The sequence below is a fragment of the Penaeus chinensis genome, chromosome 11 (assembly GCF_019202785.1).
Source record: "Penaeus chinensis breed Huanghai No. 1 chromosome 11, ASM1920278v2, whole genome shotgun sequence".
NCBI classification, from domain to species: Eukaryota; Metazoa; Arthropoda; class Malacostraca; order Decapoda; family Penaeidae; genus Penaeus; species Penaeus chinensis.
In genome coordinates, this window is record NC_061829.1 from 28,280,482 (window position 1) to 28,295,481 (window position 15,000).

A 15,000-nucleotide genomic window follows, 5' to 3' on the forward strand; every position below is an offset into this window, starting at 1 on the left:
ATGAGCTTTGGTCTACCTAGAGAGATCATCTGGAGTCTGTGCACAGAAAATAGTCTACTATCATCTGGATAAAGCATATCAAATAACAAATATGGACATTGGAAAATTAATTAAAAACTAAAAATGCCTATACATAATAAGAGAAAATAGCATTGTGAAGGGGATGCTTAGAGTCTTGTCATCTCATGCAAGAACTGATTAATGAAATCCTAATATATCCGTGACAGATTGCTTTAGCTGCAGTGACAACAGCTGTGAGCAGGTTAGGGGAAAACCTAGACCAGTATGTCACCGATATCCTCTTCCCAAATGACCAAAGACTGCATCTCAAAGTCCTTATAGATGCTGTGAGAAGTAAGCTTTAAATGGATATTTATTATCATATGCATTCATTTTGAATATGGCTATTGTTGTCATTAAATTATCATCATCATGATATTTTTCATATTGTATTTATGAAGTAATGGGTGATGTAAGTTTTTGTCAATTAAAGAGAGAAAAAGCAGGATATAGTGCTTTACTCACAAGACACTAAGCAGTTTGTAACCATATTTAATTTTCCAAAGCCAAGTATTCCTTATAAGTTCAGCCAAGGTAAACAAGGGCAGACCACATTCTCAAACCCCTCATTTTTCCCAGAAATCAAGAAGATGGTTAAGAATGCTGAACCTCCTGCCTCAGACACAGTGCGGCGTGAGATTGAGGGCAAGTTAGAGAAGTGCAGAAATCAGCAAAACAATCCAAATTCATCCCAGTACCGGGCAAACTACTCAGAATGGGATGATGATGAAGTGATGATGGCTGCTTCCCCAATGCAGGAAGACACAGCTCTTGGAGTAGAGAGAATACGATCACCATCAAACTATTAACTTACTGTTTTTTTCTCATTAATCATTTACTAGATTGTTTGTGTAAAGTGTGAAAGTAATTTCTGAAAGATAAAGGAAACCCTTAGGTTTTTTCTATCTTAAGTTAAGAAAGAGGGAAGAAAAAAATTAGATATGTTTAAATGAAAAACTTTTATTTTAAACTCCTTCTAGTGAAAAGATAGAAAAATAAAGAAAATGTGTCCAAAAGAACATACTCAAATTGAATGAATATCAACAAGTCATGGTGTAACACATTAAACGTTTAGTTTTGTATAAAAAAATATTTTTCTGTCCCTTTAGATTTAGAAGAATGTATATAATAATATAAACTGTTTGCATAATCAAACTTAAACAAAAATCCATTTTAGGGCAACATAAATAGAATTCATCCATGTGGAGGGTGCTGACTACTATATATGAATAAGGAGACTAACTCAAGGTATTTTTTTCCTCCAGTGTGATAAGCCAAATCTGAAAGCCCATTTCCACTTTAAGGACTGTGCCCAAAAAACTTCCATGATACAATACTAGGACTGATGCATTTATAAATGCATCAGAGAAATAAAGTTGTAATTATTAACAGTTTCTCATTTATTCAAATATCTACTCCATAGACTGAAAGGGAAAAAGAGTTAATGGACATTTAAATATGGAAAAAAGAATAAGGCAGAGGAAGGAAAGGTCTGGCAAGGGGATAATGCGAGCTTGTTGAAAGAGGTTTTATATTCCATTGGTTTTATTAACAAAATTCATTTATTTTAACAACACATGATAGACTTCTCAACATGGTGGCTGTGGAATGAAAAAACAATGATCATCAACCCTTCTTATAAGGATTGCCCCAGAAAACAATAAATAACCCTCTGTAAGGTTAGATAGAAAAAAGTAACCAACTGAGATAAGTAAATATTTCACAATATTTCCCCAATCCCTTTCCCACTGTTGTTGTGGGAAACTTAAGAGATGGAGACTGAGCCCCAAGGCAGGGTATCCCCCTACCTTGGACCTAAGCCCTTGCCTCAACTAATTTTGCATGGTCTTCTCTTCTCCATCCCCTTCTTCTATCCACTTCCTATGGTCTGTGAGCCATTCTAAAAGGATGAAAGGCTGGTTTTGTGTCGGTCAAGAACGGCCCCCTTTTTCTACCCACTTCCTAAGGTGTGAGAGCCATACTGAAAGGATGAAAGGCGGGTTTGAATGGCCTCCAGGAGCATGGGCATGGTATTCCCTTGGTTAATCACCTAGTCATTACCTCTAATGGGGACCATAAAGGGTAGACTGTTTCCTCTTTCCATTGTTTTCAGGCTCACCATGGTCAAGATTTTTTGCCTTTTTAGGAGCATTAAGGCTTGCCCCTTTATCAACTTGCTTACATAAATTTGATTTCATTAGTTTCCTGACCCTTGCCTCAGCCTAACCACTGATACTACTACTAATACTTTGCTGTCAACTCTGTCTATTCTCAGTCATTCACCCAGGTCACTACTCAGCCTTCAGAATACACCTATTCCTCTCTCCCAACATCCACCACTCCATCTTCTACAGCACAGTCTTCTTCACTGTCTACCCCCAACCCTTATTACTATTAATTCTTATTGTCCTCCTCTCAGCAGTGCTACCTCTCTCCATACCACCCCATCTTCCTCCTGCCCTTATCCTTCTACTGTTTCCACCTTTGCAAACCTTTTGCCCCACCAAGAAGGGGACTCAGCCAAGTGAGATAATTTCTTGGGATTCCCTCTACAGACCTGTGCTCTGACAATACCCTTCTCTTCCAACAATATCTCCAAAAACAAGTAGGAAAAATTTCCTTTCGCAGTGATTCTGATTGATCATGCCTTGTCACAGTTACATAGTTCCCAAGTTCGTGTACTATCTACCCTGACTGACCTCACTGGCAAACCTATTCCTGCCTAATTTCATTCCTCCCTTAAAACTTGTAATGGAACTGTTTCCGTCTCCCCGACTGATTGTCCTGTCTACAAGGACTGATCAAACTGTGAAAATGACTTGTTCGCATGCCTCGTCGACTATGATGCAGCAGGAGTCCAGTGCTACACTATTCCTACCAGAGGCCAAGTGTAAGTCCAACACCAATATGGCCAAGATTAGCTTCTGCAGACATGACCTCCCTTATGAAGGTTGTGTCCTGCCCTGCCTGACCATATTGACTTCTTCCCTTTCAATGTCAGAAATGTTGGCATTTTGGCCACCCAGCCAAAAACTGTCGCTCCACAGCCTATTGACCTCTATGTGCCCAACCTGGTCATGACTATTCAAATTGCTCGGCTCAGTCACGCATGTGTGCAAAATGTGATGGCTCCCATAATGTATTTTATAGAAGCTGACCTGCCAACAAGTTCATATCTGGGGTAGCATTTCTCAGATTCAAATTAGGCCTTACTCTGTGAGGCCAGACAAGAAGCACGCCAATGAGGTTTTTCTCTTTCTACCTATTCCAGAACTGTCCTTCACTCCCCTCCCCTCCCATCTTTTCAAGAAGTCTTCCCTCTACCCTGTGCCATCCTAACTCTACTCCCTCTCTCCCCCAGTCAAATTCCTTTTCCAGTTTAAATCCAGATACTCCAATCTCTACCATTTCCCCGGTGCCTCCCCCTCCTTCTCACTCTGATTGTCCCACCAGACAATCTAAACGTTCCACTCCATCTTCTCCTACCACATCTTCTCCTACATCCACCTCTCCCTCTGCTCCTTGGACATCTATTCCCTCTTCTCCTCCACATAAGAAAACCTTTGTTTCTCAGACCTCCCCACCCAACTCCCCTCCAGAAACTCTTGAAGACATCCAAAACTTCTTAAACATGACCCCAGAAACTTTAAATAAAAATTAAGGTAACCCATGGTACAGGTCCATAACCCAGAAGGATAAGTATATCTGAAATTGTTTTTCACATGTGGAAATCCTTCAAAATCTGGGATGTGACTTGAATTTTGAAAGAAGGGAATGTATAAAGTTTCACCAACCTTGGGACTCTACTATCCACTTCCTAAGGTGTGAGAGCCGTGCTGAAAGGATGAAAGGCTGACTTTGTGCCAGTCCTTAACGGCCTGAGGGAGCCATGGGCACGGTATTCCCCTGCTTTAATTATCTAGCCCTTACCCCTGAAGGTCCCCTTGAGGGGTGAACCGTTTCTCTCCCCAACATACTCATGCCCCTTCATCAAATAGCCCCACCAATTCAAACTCTCCCGATTCCCAGACCCCAGGCTCTCCTTTGACCACGGCTCCAAACACTACAACTAATACCCCCTCCTCAATGCCTATTAGTACAGTATCCACCTTAATCAACAACCAACCCCCAGGAGACATTTCTACTCTCCCCCCCCCCCCCAATCCTTTGCCCGTTGTTGTCGTGGGGGGGCTTAGGAGACGGAGACTGAGACCCAATGATAGGAAACTCCTCCACCTTGGGACTCGGCCATCGACTCGACTAATTTTGCATGGTCTTTTTTCCCACTCATACTTTTCGTTTCAGTTTCTTCACCAATCCCTTCTACTATCCACCTCCTAAGGTGTGAGAGCCGTGCTAAAAGGATGAAAGGCTGACTTAATGTCAGTCCTGAACGGCTTGAGGGAACCATGGGCACGGTATTCCCCTGCCATACCTGGACCCTGAGGGGTGGACTGTTTTTTTCCCCCAACATACTCCAGGCATATCATGGCTAATAATGAAGATGTAACCCCACTTTTAGGGGCAATGAGGCTTGCCCCTTTATCAAATAGCCCCAATCCCGGCTCTCCTTTGACCACGGCTCCGAACACTGCTACAAATACCCCATCATCAATACATACTAGTACAGTATCAACCCTAATCAACAACCAACAACAAAAATCTGGCCCCTATGATTTTGAAACACCAAATAGCTTTTTCAGTGGGAAAGAAAAATATTCAAAATGTATATTATTCTAGGGAGTGGACTTGTATCCAAGTCGAAAAATAGTTACGCCCTGTTTCATATTCGTATACTAATGTAGAATTACCCAGGAGGGTTAAAGTATCGTGCGCGCGAGTGAATGAGTGTGCGCCCGAGTGTAGGAGCGTGCGCCAGAATGTATGAGTGTGCGCGCGAGTGTATGAGTGTCCGCGCGTGTGCCAGTGTGCCGTGTCTGTCTTCCTTGGCGACAAGGAGTGGGTTGGTAGCCCATGATACTCTATACCGTGTACATAAGTACGTGTAGAGAACCACGCGGCTACTTGCGGGCCGCGTGCATGCGGCCACGTGGCTCCTCGAGGGCTTATCCAAGACGACCGGCGGTGGCGGCCCCACGCCACTCCCGGGCATTTAAGGCCAAGGTTGACCCAGGTCACAGAGAGTTCCTGCCCAGCGCTTGTCCGGTCAAGGTAGGCCGCCCGGTCTACGGTTTTTAGGCGGGAGGGCTCCGGTCATTCTCGCCAGCCTTCGGCTCCCACTGGGCTGACCGCGAATACCCGCACTGCGCTTTACACAGACCTTGTCTCGTGTACATATTTCTGTGTTGCTTGTACTCTTAGAAATAAAGAGTCAAAGCCATCGTCCTCTTTTACTACTCCTACTTAAAGATGTTCATTCTAGAGCCTTTACATACTTTCCAAAGGGATATTTCAACTAAGTTGAGGATTTTGCTCATCTCAATTGAAAGGGGACCAGGAACCATGAGTAGTAGTATCCATGTTTTAGTATTAGCTTTCTTTTTACTGTCTCTTCCTCCCGTTGTACACCCTGTTTGCTTATGGGTGATTACGTATGAGCACATTTATATTACCCCCCCCCCCCCTTATCTTCCCTACCTCTCATTTTCGGTCGGGGGGGGGGGGGGGGTAAAAAGAAAATGGGACAACCGAGGTGGAGGGTAATATGAGGTATAGAGGACTCCTGCCGGCAGAAAAAAACGAGTTTAGAAGTGCGTGGACGTGATATTACGTTATTTTATGGTCACGTGGACCGCATAGTTACGGTGCAGGATGACTTCAGTGCTATATTATATTGTATTTTGTGATGCCGTGCAATAAATATTGATCCGATTTGAATTAAATAATGGTTAATGGTTAATGGTTAAAAGCAAAATAAATGTGCTAGACATCTAAGGTCATGTAGCACTATAGTAAATGGTAGTGAAGGGTAGTTGAGTTAGTGATTAGTTGTCAAAGTTGGGCAAAGGAATTGACGAGTAAATGGGTTAAGGTTGGGTAAGGTAATGTATAGGGGTTAGATCAAGTGAAGGATGTATATGCATTTGAGGAATGAAAACAGGTTGTCAAAGCAGAAAGTGTGAGAAGTTGTGGGAGGGATCACGAAAAATCGGTCCAATTTGGCTGGGCTAAATAGATTATTTAAGATTTTTTTAGAGATGGGGGTAGTAGAAGGACGGGGGCATGTGGAAGAGGGAGTAGTGTTAAGGGAGGTAGTGTTATGGGGAGGTGGACAATAAGATTGTAAGGTAGTAATAAGGGAGGATGGGGTAGTTGATGAAGAAGGTTGTGGGGGTATAGTTGTTGAAGTTGAAGTTGGGAGTAGAAATGTCTCCTGGGGTGTTGATTAGAGTGGATACTGTACTAGTCGGCATTGAGGAGGGGGTATTAGTTGTAGCGTTCAGAGCCGTGGTCAAAGGAGAGCCTGGGGTCAGGGAATCGGGCGAGTTTGAATTGGTGGAGCTATTTGATGAAGAGGCAAGTCTCATTGCCTCTAATAATGGTATGGTTAATGGTTATTCATTGTTGGCCATAATAAGCCTGGAGTATGTTGGGGAGAGAAACGGTCCACCCCTCAGGGGCCCTTGAGGGGTAAGGGCTAGACAACTAAAGCAGGTGAATACCGTGCCCATGGCTCCCTCAGGCCGTTCAGGACTGGCACAAAGTCAGCCTTTCATCCTTTCAGCACGGCTCTCAACTCTTAGGAAGTGGATAGTAGAAGGGGTTGGTGAAGGGACAGAAAGGAAAAAGTAGGAGGGGGGAAAAAAAGACCATGCAAAATTTGTTGAGTCGAGGGCTGAGTCCCAAGGTTGGGGAGTTCCCCAGCATTGGGTCCCAGTCTCCGCCTCCTAAGCCCCCGCACGACAACAACGGGCAAGGGATTGGGGGGGTTGAGGATTGTTGTTGTTGATGGTGATGAATGATTGAAGATGAGGATGATAACTGAATTGGGACATGATCACTATTGCCATGTAATATTTTTACTTGTGTAAATTAAGCATTTATATTTTTATCAGTAAACATAGATATAGCAATTCAGCTATGTATAACAAATATATATATATATATATATATATATATATATAAGGCAAATTAAATCATAATATTAGCTGTCAGTGCCCTTTACAAATTACATAAAGAAACGGTCAATCATAATACTATTCTTCATATTAACCCAGTTACCACATATTAAAGTTCCGTCCCTTGTAGTTTTTAGTGAATTTTATTATATACAGAAGGATCCACATGTGCTATGCTAGGAAGGAGTCTATTAGTAGGTCCTAGTTACTGATCCTGATTTCCCTATTCCTTGAATTGGCGTGTAAATGTGTTTTTTCTTTTTAGTAGAATTGATATCGATACTATTATTGTTATTGATGTTATGATTGTTAAATTGTTATTTAAATCTTGGCATCATTTAAGACAATATAATACAAAAGCCACTTTCCAAAAGTCAAGGAAAAAGGTAAACAGGTGAGATAGGTAGGACTAATAACGGACTCATTGTTGATAAGCACTTATAGAGCCATCTATATGTAAATACAATAAATAAGCATATGTTACAGTAGGCATGGCATGTATTCTTGTCTTCCGAGCTGATTGGGTTAAGGGCAACAGAAGTATATGCCACCAATATATTTATATCTTTACAAAGGAAACAAGCTTATTCGAAAGAAAAAAAAAAAAAAAATATATATATATATATAATTGTGAAACATTGTTATTAACGCTGGAAAAAAATACAGTGCACCACATCTTACATTGCTAGATGTTTTTTTAGTGATGCAATAAAGAAAAACTATTACTAATGTTCAAATACTCTAATTATTGCATATGAATAACTAGAAAAGACAAAAATCAGCATACATGGAAATGCAATGAGATTCATATTTTGCTTCTGAGGGTTTTTCCCAATATTCAAGATTTTGCTTAAACTATACCTGTCTATTTTGATATACAGTAGATGTTTCTAATTTTTAAATTATAACTTAAAATCTGGGCATTAAGCGTACGCACCGACTGGGTGCTTCATGCTCGGGATGATGTGAAGCGATGGTGTGGTAGCCTAGTTAGCGTTAAGTGCCTGCTTGCATGCCTTCCCGCTTTCAGCTGCCACCGCTGGCTAGCCTGGTGCGAAAAAGGGAGCAGCTATGCATAAGACTCCCCTGCCAGCTCATAGCCTCTCCATCATCAAGACTTCTACAGTGCCTCCTCGTGGCCACCCATGGAAACTAGGTACCTTGCGGTCCTAGGCTGAACTGTGGAGGCTCTTGGAGCAGCAGGAGGCCCTAAAGGTACGGAGCTATGGCCCACCGGCATGTGGATACGCCCTGGCTTCGTACTAACTCCTGTCCCCCGCGCCCCCTGGGGTTAATGGGCGGCTGTGGGGAGGCAGGCCTTGCCAGTCGGCCCCCCCGAGATAACCACTGGCAACGTCTAATATAAAAGTTGACGCTGGGGGGAGGGCTAAAGTCCCTCCTACCCAGCAAGTACGGCGGGCTGTGGGTCCCTCTGGGTTGGCGACCGCTGGGACTCGGGTGGGGAGGGGGGGTTACCCCCAGTCCCAGCTGGGTCCCAGCGGCTGCCAGCCTGGCGTGATGCTTGTGGGGGAAAGCCCCAGGGAGCCCTGCAGGTGGATTATGGGGCCTGCAGCCAGCCAACCTCCTCTATATGGGGCGGCGTCGGTAGGGGTGGCAGAGGTGGCGCCCACCCGGAGTGACTGCCCGAGGTTAGACCTCAGGCGGACTGTCAGGGTGGGGGCTTGGAACATCCGTTCCCTGCGACAGGACGATCGGTTACCACTACTATCGAGGGAATTGAAACAGCTGAGAGTTGAGGTGGCTGCTCTCTCGGAGGTGAGAAGACCTGGCAGTGGCACGATTAGTGAGGGTGGCTACACCTACTACTCGTCGGGCCGCAGCGATGGCCACCATCTCCATGGAGTAGCCATAGCCATCTTCAGCAGACTTCAACCCTTGGTAGTTGAGGTCACTCCAGTCGATGAGCGTATCATGGTATTGAGACTGAAGCTTTCATTTGGCTTCATGTCTCTTGTTGCTGTATACGCTCGTACGGATGTATATAAACTTGAGGTGAAAGAGATGTTTTACGCCAAACTTGCATCTGTGGCAGACAGATGTCCTCGGCGAGATATTCGTATTGTGCTGGGCGACTTCAATGCGGTATCCGGCTGTGATCGAGCTGGCTACGAGATGTCTGTCGGTCCTCATGGCTCAGGAGCTGATGCTGGCAGTGAGAATAGCCTCCTTTTCCGTGACTTTGCTAGGTCCCAGAAATTGAGGATTTCTGGCTCCTGGTATCAGCGTTCTGTCCCGCATCGCTGGACTTGGTACAGCGATACAGGAAGAGTGGCCAAGGAGATCGACCACATCCTCGTTAGCACTCGATGGAGGATCCTCCAGAACTGCAGGGTATATCGAAGCGCTGAGTTCTGTGGAACTGACCATAGAATAGTGGTGGCTACTCTCCGGGTCCACTTTAGAACCCCCCGTCGCCCAAATGAACACCCTAGGGTGTTTAATTTGGACAGATTGAGGGAGGACGAGTGTACCCGGGGGTTTGCCGAGGCTATCTCTGGTCGTCTCACAGCACTCGAGGGCCAGACAGACCCTGTTCTTATGTGGGATACCTTCAAGCGTGAAACGCTTGATGCAGCTCAGGAATCCATTGGTGAACGCCCAAGAACAAGACAGAATTCCATCTCGCAGGAGACGCTGGAAGACACAGATGCTTGTCGTGCGGCTCGACTGTCAGGGGATCGCACTTTGCACCGCTCTCTGGTGCGCAGGACTAGGTCACTGTTGAGAAGGGATAAGGAACAGTTTATCAGTAGTCTTGCAGAGGAGGTCGAAAGCCATTTCCTTGTAAATGACCTTCGTCCTGCCTACCAAGCTCTGAGAAAGATGAACTCCAAGTCCCCCTCACAGACGGCTGCAGTCCGCTCAGCAAGTGGCCAGATAATCTCAGATCCTGATGGGGTGCGTGTGCGTTGGGCTGAGTATTTTGAGCAGTTGTATAAGGTTGATCCACCAACAGTTAACATGGATGCGGGTAATGTTGAGACTCCTCTGCCAGATCCACCCATCAGCAAGGATCCACCCTCCCTGACCGAAATCAGGGGGGCGATCTCCAAGCTGAAGAGTGGTAAAGCAGCAGGTGTCTGTGGCATCCCAGCCGAATTGTTAAAGGCTGGTGGAGAACCTATGGCAAGGGGCTTGCATGCAGTCCTGTCTGCCATCTGGCAGACTGGTACCTTTCCCCCTGACCTGCTGAGGGGTGTGGTCATCCCTCTCTGGAAGGGGAAAGGGGATCGGTGGGACTGCAGCAATCACCGAGGCATTACACTACTCAGTGTACCAGGCAAGGTACTTGCACACATCTTACTGAGACGTATCAGGGACCACCTGTTGAGGCACCAAAGACCGGAGCAATCTGGTTTCACTCCTGGTAAGTCCACAATAGACCGCATCCTGGCGCTTCGAATCATTATAGAGCGCCGTCGTGAGTTCGGACGTGGGCTGCTCACAGCCTACATCGATCTCAAGAAGGCGTTTGACACGGTGCATCGCGAATCTCTCTGGGAGATCCTGAGACTAAGAGGAATTCCAATAAGGATTATTGGACTAATAGCAAACCTGTATACAGGCACTGAAAGTGCTGTAAAGTGTGGTGGGGGCCTGTCGAGCTTCTTCCCTGTTAGTTCAGGGGTGAGGCAAGGCTGTGTTCTTGCACCAACACTTTTCAACACTTGCATGGATTGGATACTGGGTACAGCTACTGTCCAAAGTCACTGTGGAGCAACTCTGGGCAATATCAAGGTTACAGACCTTGACTTTGCCGATGATGTTGCCGTACTCTCTGAATCTCTGGAAACCCTTGTAGCGGCTCTTGATGCATTTAGCAATGAAGCGAAGCCCCTGGGGCTAGAGGTCTCCTGGACCAAGACCAAGATCCAGGATTTTGGGGGCCTGCTAGGAGACCCTGTACAGTCGATACGTGCTTGCGGGGAAAACATCGAAGTCACAAAGAGCTTTATATACCTCGGTAGTGCATTTCACGACTCTGGGCTGTCAGACCAAGAAGTCAGTAGACGGATTGGCCTGGCAGCAGGGGTCATGAAATCTCTCGACAAGAGTATTTGGAGATGTCGGTACCTGTGCAGAAGGACCAAGTTACATGTTTTCAAGGCCCTGATACTGCCAGTTTTACTCTATGGTAGTGAAACTTGGACACTATCTTGTGCTCTGGAATCTCGTCTTGATGCCTTTTGTAACAGATCCTTGCGCCGGATCATGGGGTACAGTTGGCGGGACCATGTGTCCAACCAACGGCTGCACCGTGAGACCGGTACAGGACCTGTTACTTGCACAATCCGTGATCGCCAACTCAGGCTATATGGCCACTTGGCTCGACTCCCACAGGATGATCCTGCCCATCAGGTTGTCTCTGTCCGAAACAACCCTAGGTGGAGGAGGCCTGTGGGACGACCGAGAAGGTCGTGGCTTGGGCAAATCGATCAAACCTGTCGTGAGGAACTAGAGATGGGCCGGGCCCCTGCCTGGCGGATCGCCATGAGGGATCCTCGTAGGTGGAAGCGGAGGGTGGATGCGGCTATGCGCCCCTGCCGGCGTTAGCTCCATAATGATGATGATGATGACCGACTCTCCCAGGGAAAGTCTAAAGACCTTACTCACGGGTGTGTGGCTAGAAAGCCCGGCCCACACGAACACTCACGCACGATATCGAATAAGGTCTATAAATGTGTATCGACCTCCGCGATTAGTTACTTTTTTGCAGAAGCGATTCTCCCTTATTGTAATTTTGCGAGATCTATATTTGTAATTTGTTATGCTGTATCATGCTGGCAAAATATAGTTTGCATTAAGCAGACTCCATATTATCTCTGCAAATAGTTTACCCTCTGTGCAATGGAGGTAATGTGTTATTAGCGTTATCTTTTCCATATTTCGTATTATTCAGATTCTTAAAAATATAATTTACTTGCACTTTATCACAAGAGTACTAGATTCTTCTCGTTGTTTACACTTTAAATGATCTTACTTACACAGCGCAGGAATAAAGAACGTAATGTAGTTCCCTACAAACGAGATTTTGTTTAAAATTATCCGAGGTCTACATTTGTCATCTGTTATGCTTTATCATGTTGGTTATATACTGTTCTTCTTAATGTTATAACCTCCAAATAGTTTACACTCTGTGCAATACAGGTAATATTGTATCTGCGTTCTTCGTATTGTGTTTTCAAAAATAAATATTCACCTCTGTTATATCAAACAGTAACAGACTGTTTTAGTTGATCACACTTCATATTACATCTTCAAATATATTACATTCAGTTCAATACAAGAAGCATCGTGCTAGTGAAGGATAAACAAAGATGTTTTTTCTCTTGTATATTATTTAATCTATTTTATCCTGTATGCATACCATGTGCAGTTTTCAAGCGTATGGTAGCCCTAAAAGCAATCATACTGGCACCAGGCCTCTTTACAATACCTGCTCATTGTGCGAGTCTCTTTACGCACACCTGGAGCGTAGCAGGCTTTACAACGCCGATAACGTGGCCCAGGTGCTAGCACATCTCATGCACATGTCCTTCCTGGAGACGGCCCTCTCCCAGGTATGGCCCACGAACGGTACTTTCCACCCTCGTGAACTAGTGGAAATCCTGCAGGATCTCTCGAACGAGCCCCTTCATGAAGGCCCGCTGAGTTAATGTCCCTCCCAGTGCTTCGTGCACCAGGAAGGAATTGGCGACTGCCGTCTCCAGAAGTTTATAAAGGCTTTTAGTAATCCAATTGATGTTTCGAGGGAGTCGCGCCCAGAAGTCCTTCTGCTTGGCCTTCGAATGCAGCGACATGAGGAGAAGGAACGCAAACTATGCGTACACTTCCACCGCTGCAGTCTCAACCCAGGCCTTCATATGGGGTGAAGGACTGATTGGGTATCGCAGGCTGTAACTGCAAACAGAAGACAAGGGATACAATATTGCTTACGACGAAGGAAACTTTCCAGACAGAAAAATATGCAGGTGTATAAAAATAAGCAGATGCAAGAAAAATGCTTACTTGTTTGTGCCCGGTCATCCGGGGCAGTGCCGAAGCAGTGATAGATTTTGGCGGACGAGGAAGAAGCGTCCAGGTCAAGAACATTGACCCCAGGACTGAACTCCTCACAGCGTTCCGTTGCCATAACCCCTGAGCGACTGCAGACAGTGGCTCATCGGAGTCAAGATTGGTGTCATGTGACACATGTGACACAAGTCTGAGCCACCGGCGTCTCTTCTGTCCTCCTCAGGGACGTGCTCGTCAACACTGTCATCAGAGAGATCCGATGACGACGACGACAGTCATAATGCCTGAAAGAGAAAGACAAACATGTATCCATGCATACAAAACAGATATAGAAGCAGCTTGAACATGTGTGTGTCCATACAATGTATATCTCAATGTATCTTACCGACGCCTAAGATGAAGGACGACGACCAGCACCTGCGGCCAAACACACCTCATCTGCCCTATCATCCGATAGTGTCGTCTGAAAAGAAATAGAATATTGCAATGCTGACGCCTGGTATTCGAGGCACATATAACCCTATTCAGAAAAAAACAACATTATGAACAAAATGAATCTGAAGGTAACTTACCGAAGTGGAAGGCCGAGGATCGTCTGGGTCATCGTCTAGAGGGGCAACAGAGGAGGATTGCTACAGGCAAGTGCTTGCACTTATATCTCTCTTTTATATATATTTTTGTCGCGGTTCTACGATTCCCACCATTTGTCAATAAGAGCATTCCTAATTCCCCCTCCCCTCCCACCTTCCCCCATTCCCTCTACACCTCCCTCCCATTCCCTCCCAACTTCCCCATCCTTCTCTCTCTCTCTCTCTCTCTCTCTCTCTCTCTCTCTCTCTCTCTCTCTCTCTCTCTCTCTCTCTCTCTCTCTCTCTCTCTCTCTCTCTCTCTCTCTCCATACAAACAATTTCCCAAGACAGGATATTTCTGTCAGCCACCCTTCGGCCAATTTTTTCATGACGGGATGTTCCTGTCACCCGCCCCTCACCCAAATTTATTCATGACATGATTGTAAAGTCAACTGCTCCTTTGGTAGTGTGATAAGGCCAGATTGTGCACAAAAAGTTGTCAGAAAAAGTGTTAAGTGTAGTAAAGCCTTTATAGACAAATGAGGTAAAGCAAAATTTAATCCATTATTTCCCTAGAATTTACCCAGACATTAAATCAAATCTAGTAATAAATTGATAATAATTTGTGATTTCTAGTGATTGCGATACAGGGACATGAGAGGGTTGTACTGCTGCCTTGTCAACCATCTGTTTCATCATATAACTTGCCCACAATACAAGAAAGAATAGGGGAACATGACCTGTCCTTTCCCCAACTTACAATTATGGAGCTTTGCCTGACACTGCCAATCTCACACATACCTCAAATACATTTAATCACATGTCTACAAAAACATAATTCATCTTATGAAAAAATAACCCATCCATTATGGGTAGCTCCAAGTGAAAAACACCCTAATTTCCAGGTGGTAACTATAGCAGCAAGGGCCTATTGCCAGTGTGTGTGACAAATGTGGTGGGCAACCAAACTGGAGTGTAAACTGAAAACATGTCTCACATATGAGAAGCTGGCTGCTGTAAATGTTCTGGCCATCTCATCAGATAGACACATGTCACTTGTTTTCAAGTATATATAAATATCCTATCTCATATAAATAAAATTCAGAATTGTTCCTTCTCTTGGTAGGAATATTTGGTACTCAATAATTAATTAAATACTTTATTTGGGTAATAAACAGATTTTCAATCAGCTATATTTTACATATAAAATTCTATAAATTTGTCAAACTTTCAACAAGTATGGGATTAGACTCCAT

The 15,000-nt window shown here is 44.8% G+C and overlaps 2 protein-coding genes across 12 annotated transcripts in view; one reads left to right on the forward strand and one right to left on the reverse strand.

Annotated features, from left to right (window-relative positions):
* The window catches only part of LOC125030620 (cyclin-H-like), a 24,969-nt gene extending 23,520 nt beyond the window's left edge, over window positions 1–1,449 (forward strand). For all 7 annotated transcript variants that reach the window (XM_047620781.1, XM_047620786.1, XM_047620782.1 and 4 more), the window contains 2 exons: window positions 228–354; window positions 640–1,449. In XM_047620781.1, the coding sequence (XP_047476737.1) occupies window positions 228–354; window positions 640–869 (357 nt within the window). In that variant the 3' untranslated portion in view covers window positions 870–1,449. The remainder of the gene's footprint in view (window positions 1–227; window positions 355–639) is intronic.
* A 13,440-nt stretch (window positions 1,450–14,889) lies between these two features.
* LOC125030713 (metalloendopeptidase OMA1, mitochondrial-like) overlaps window positions 14,890–15,000 on the reverse strand; it is a 19,532-nt gene continuing 19,421 nt past the window's right edge. For all 5 annotated transcript variants that reach the window (XM_047620950.1, XM_047620951.1, XM_047620948.1 and 2 more), the window contains one exon: window positions 14,890–15,000. This exon is cut by the window's right edge and continues 131 nt beyond it. The gene's annotated coding sequence lies outside the window, so the exon portion shown is untranslated.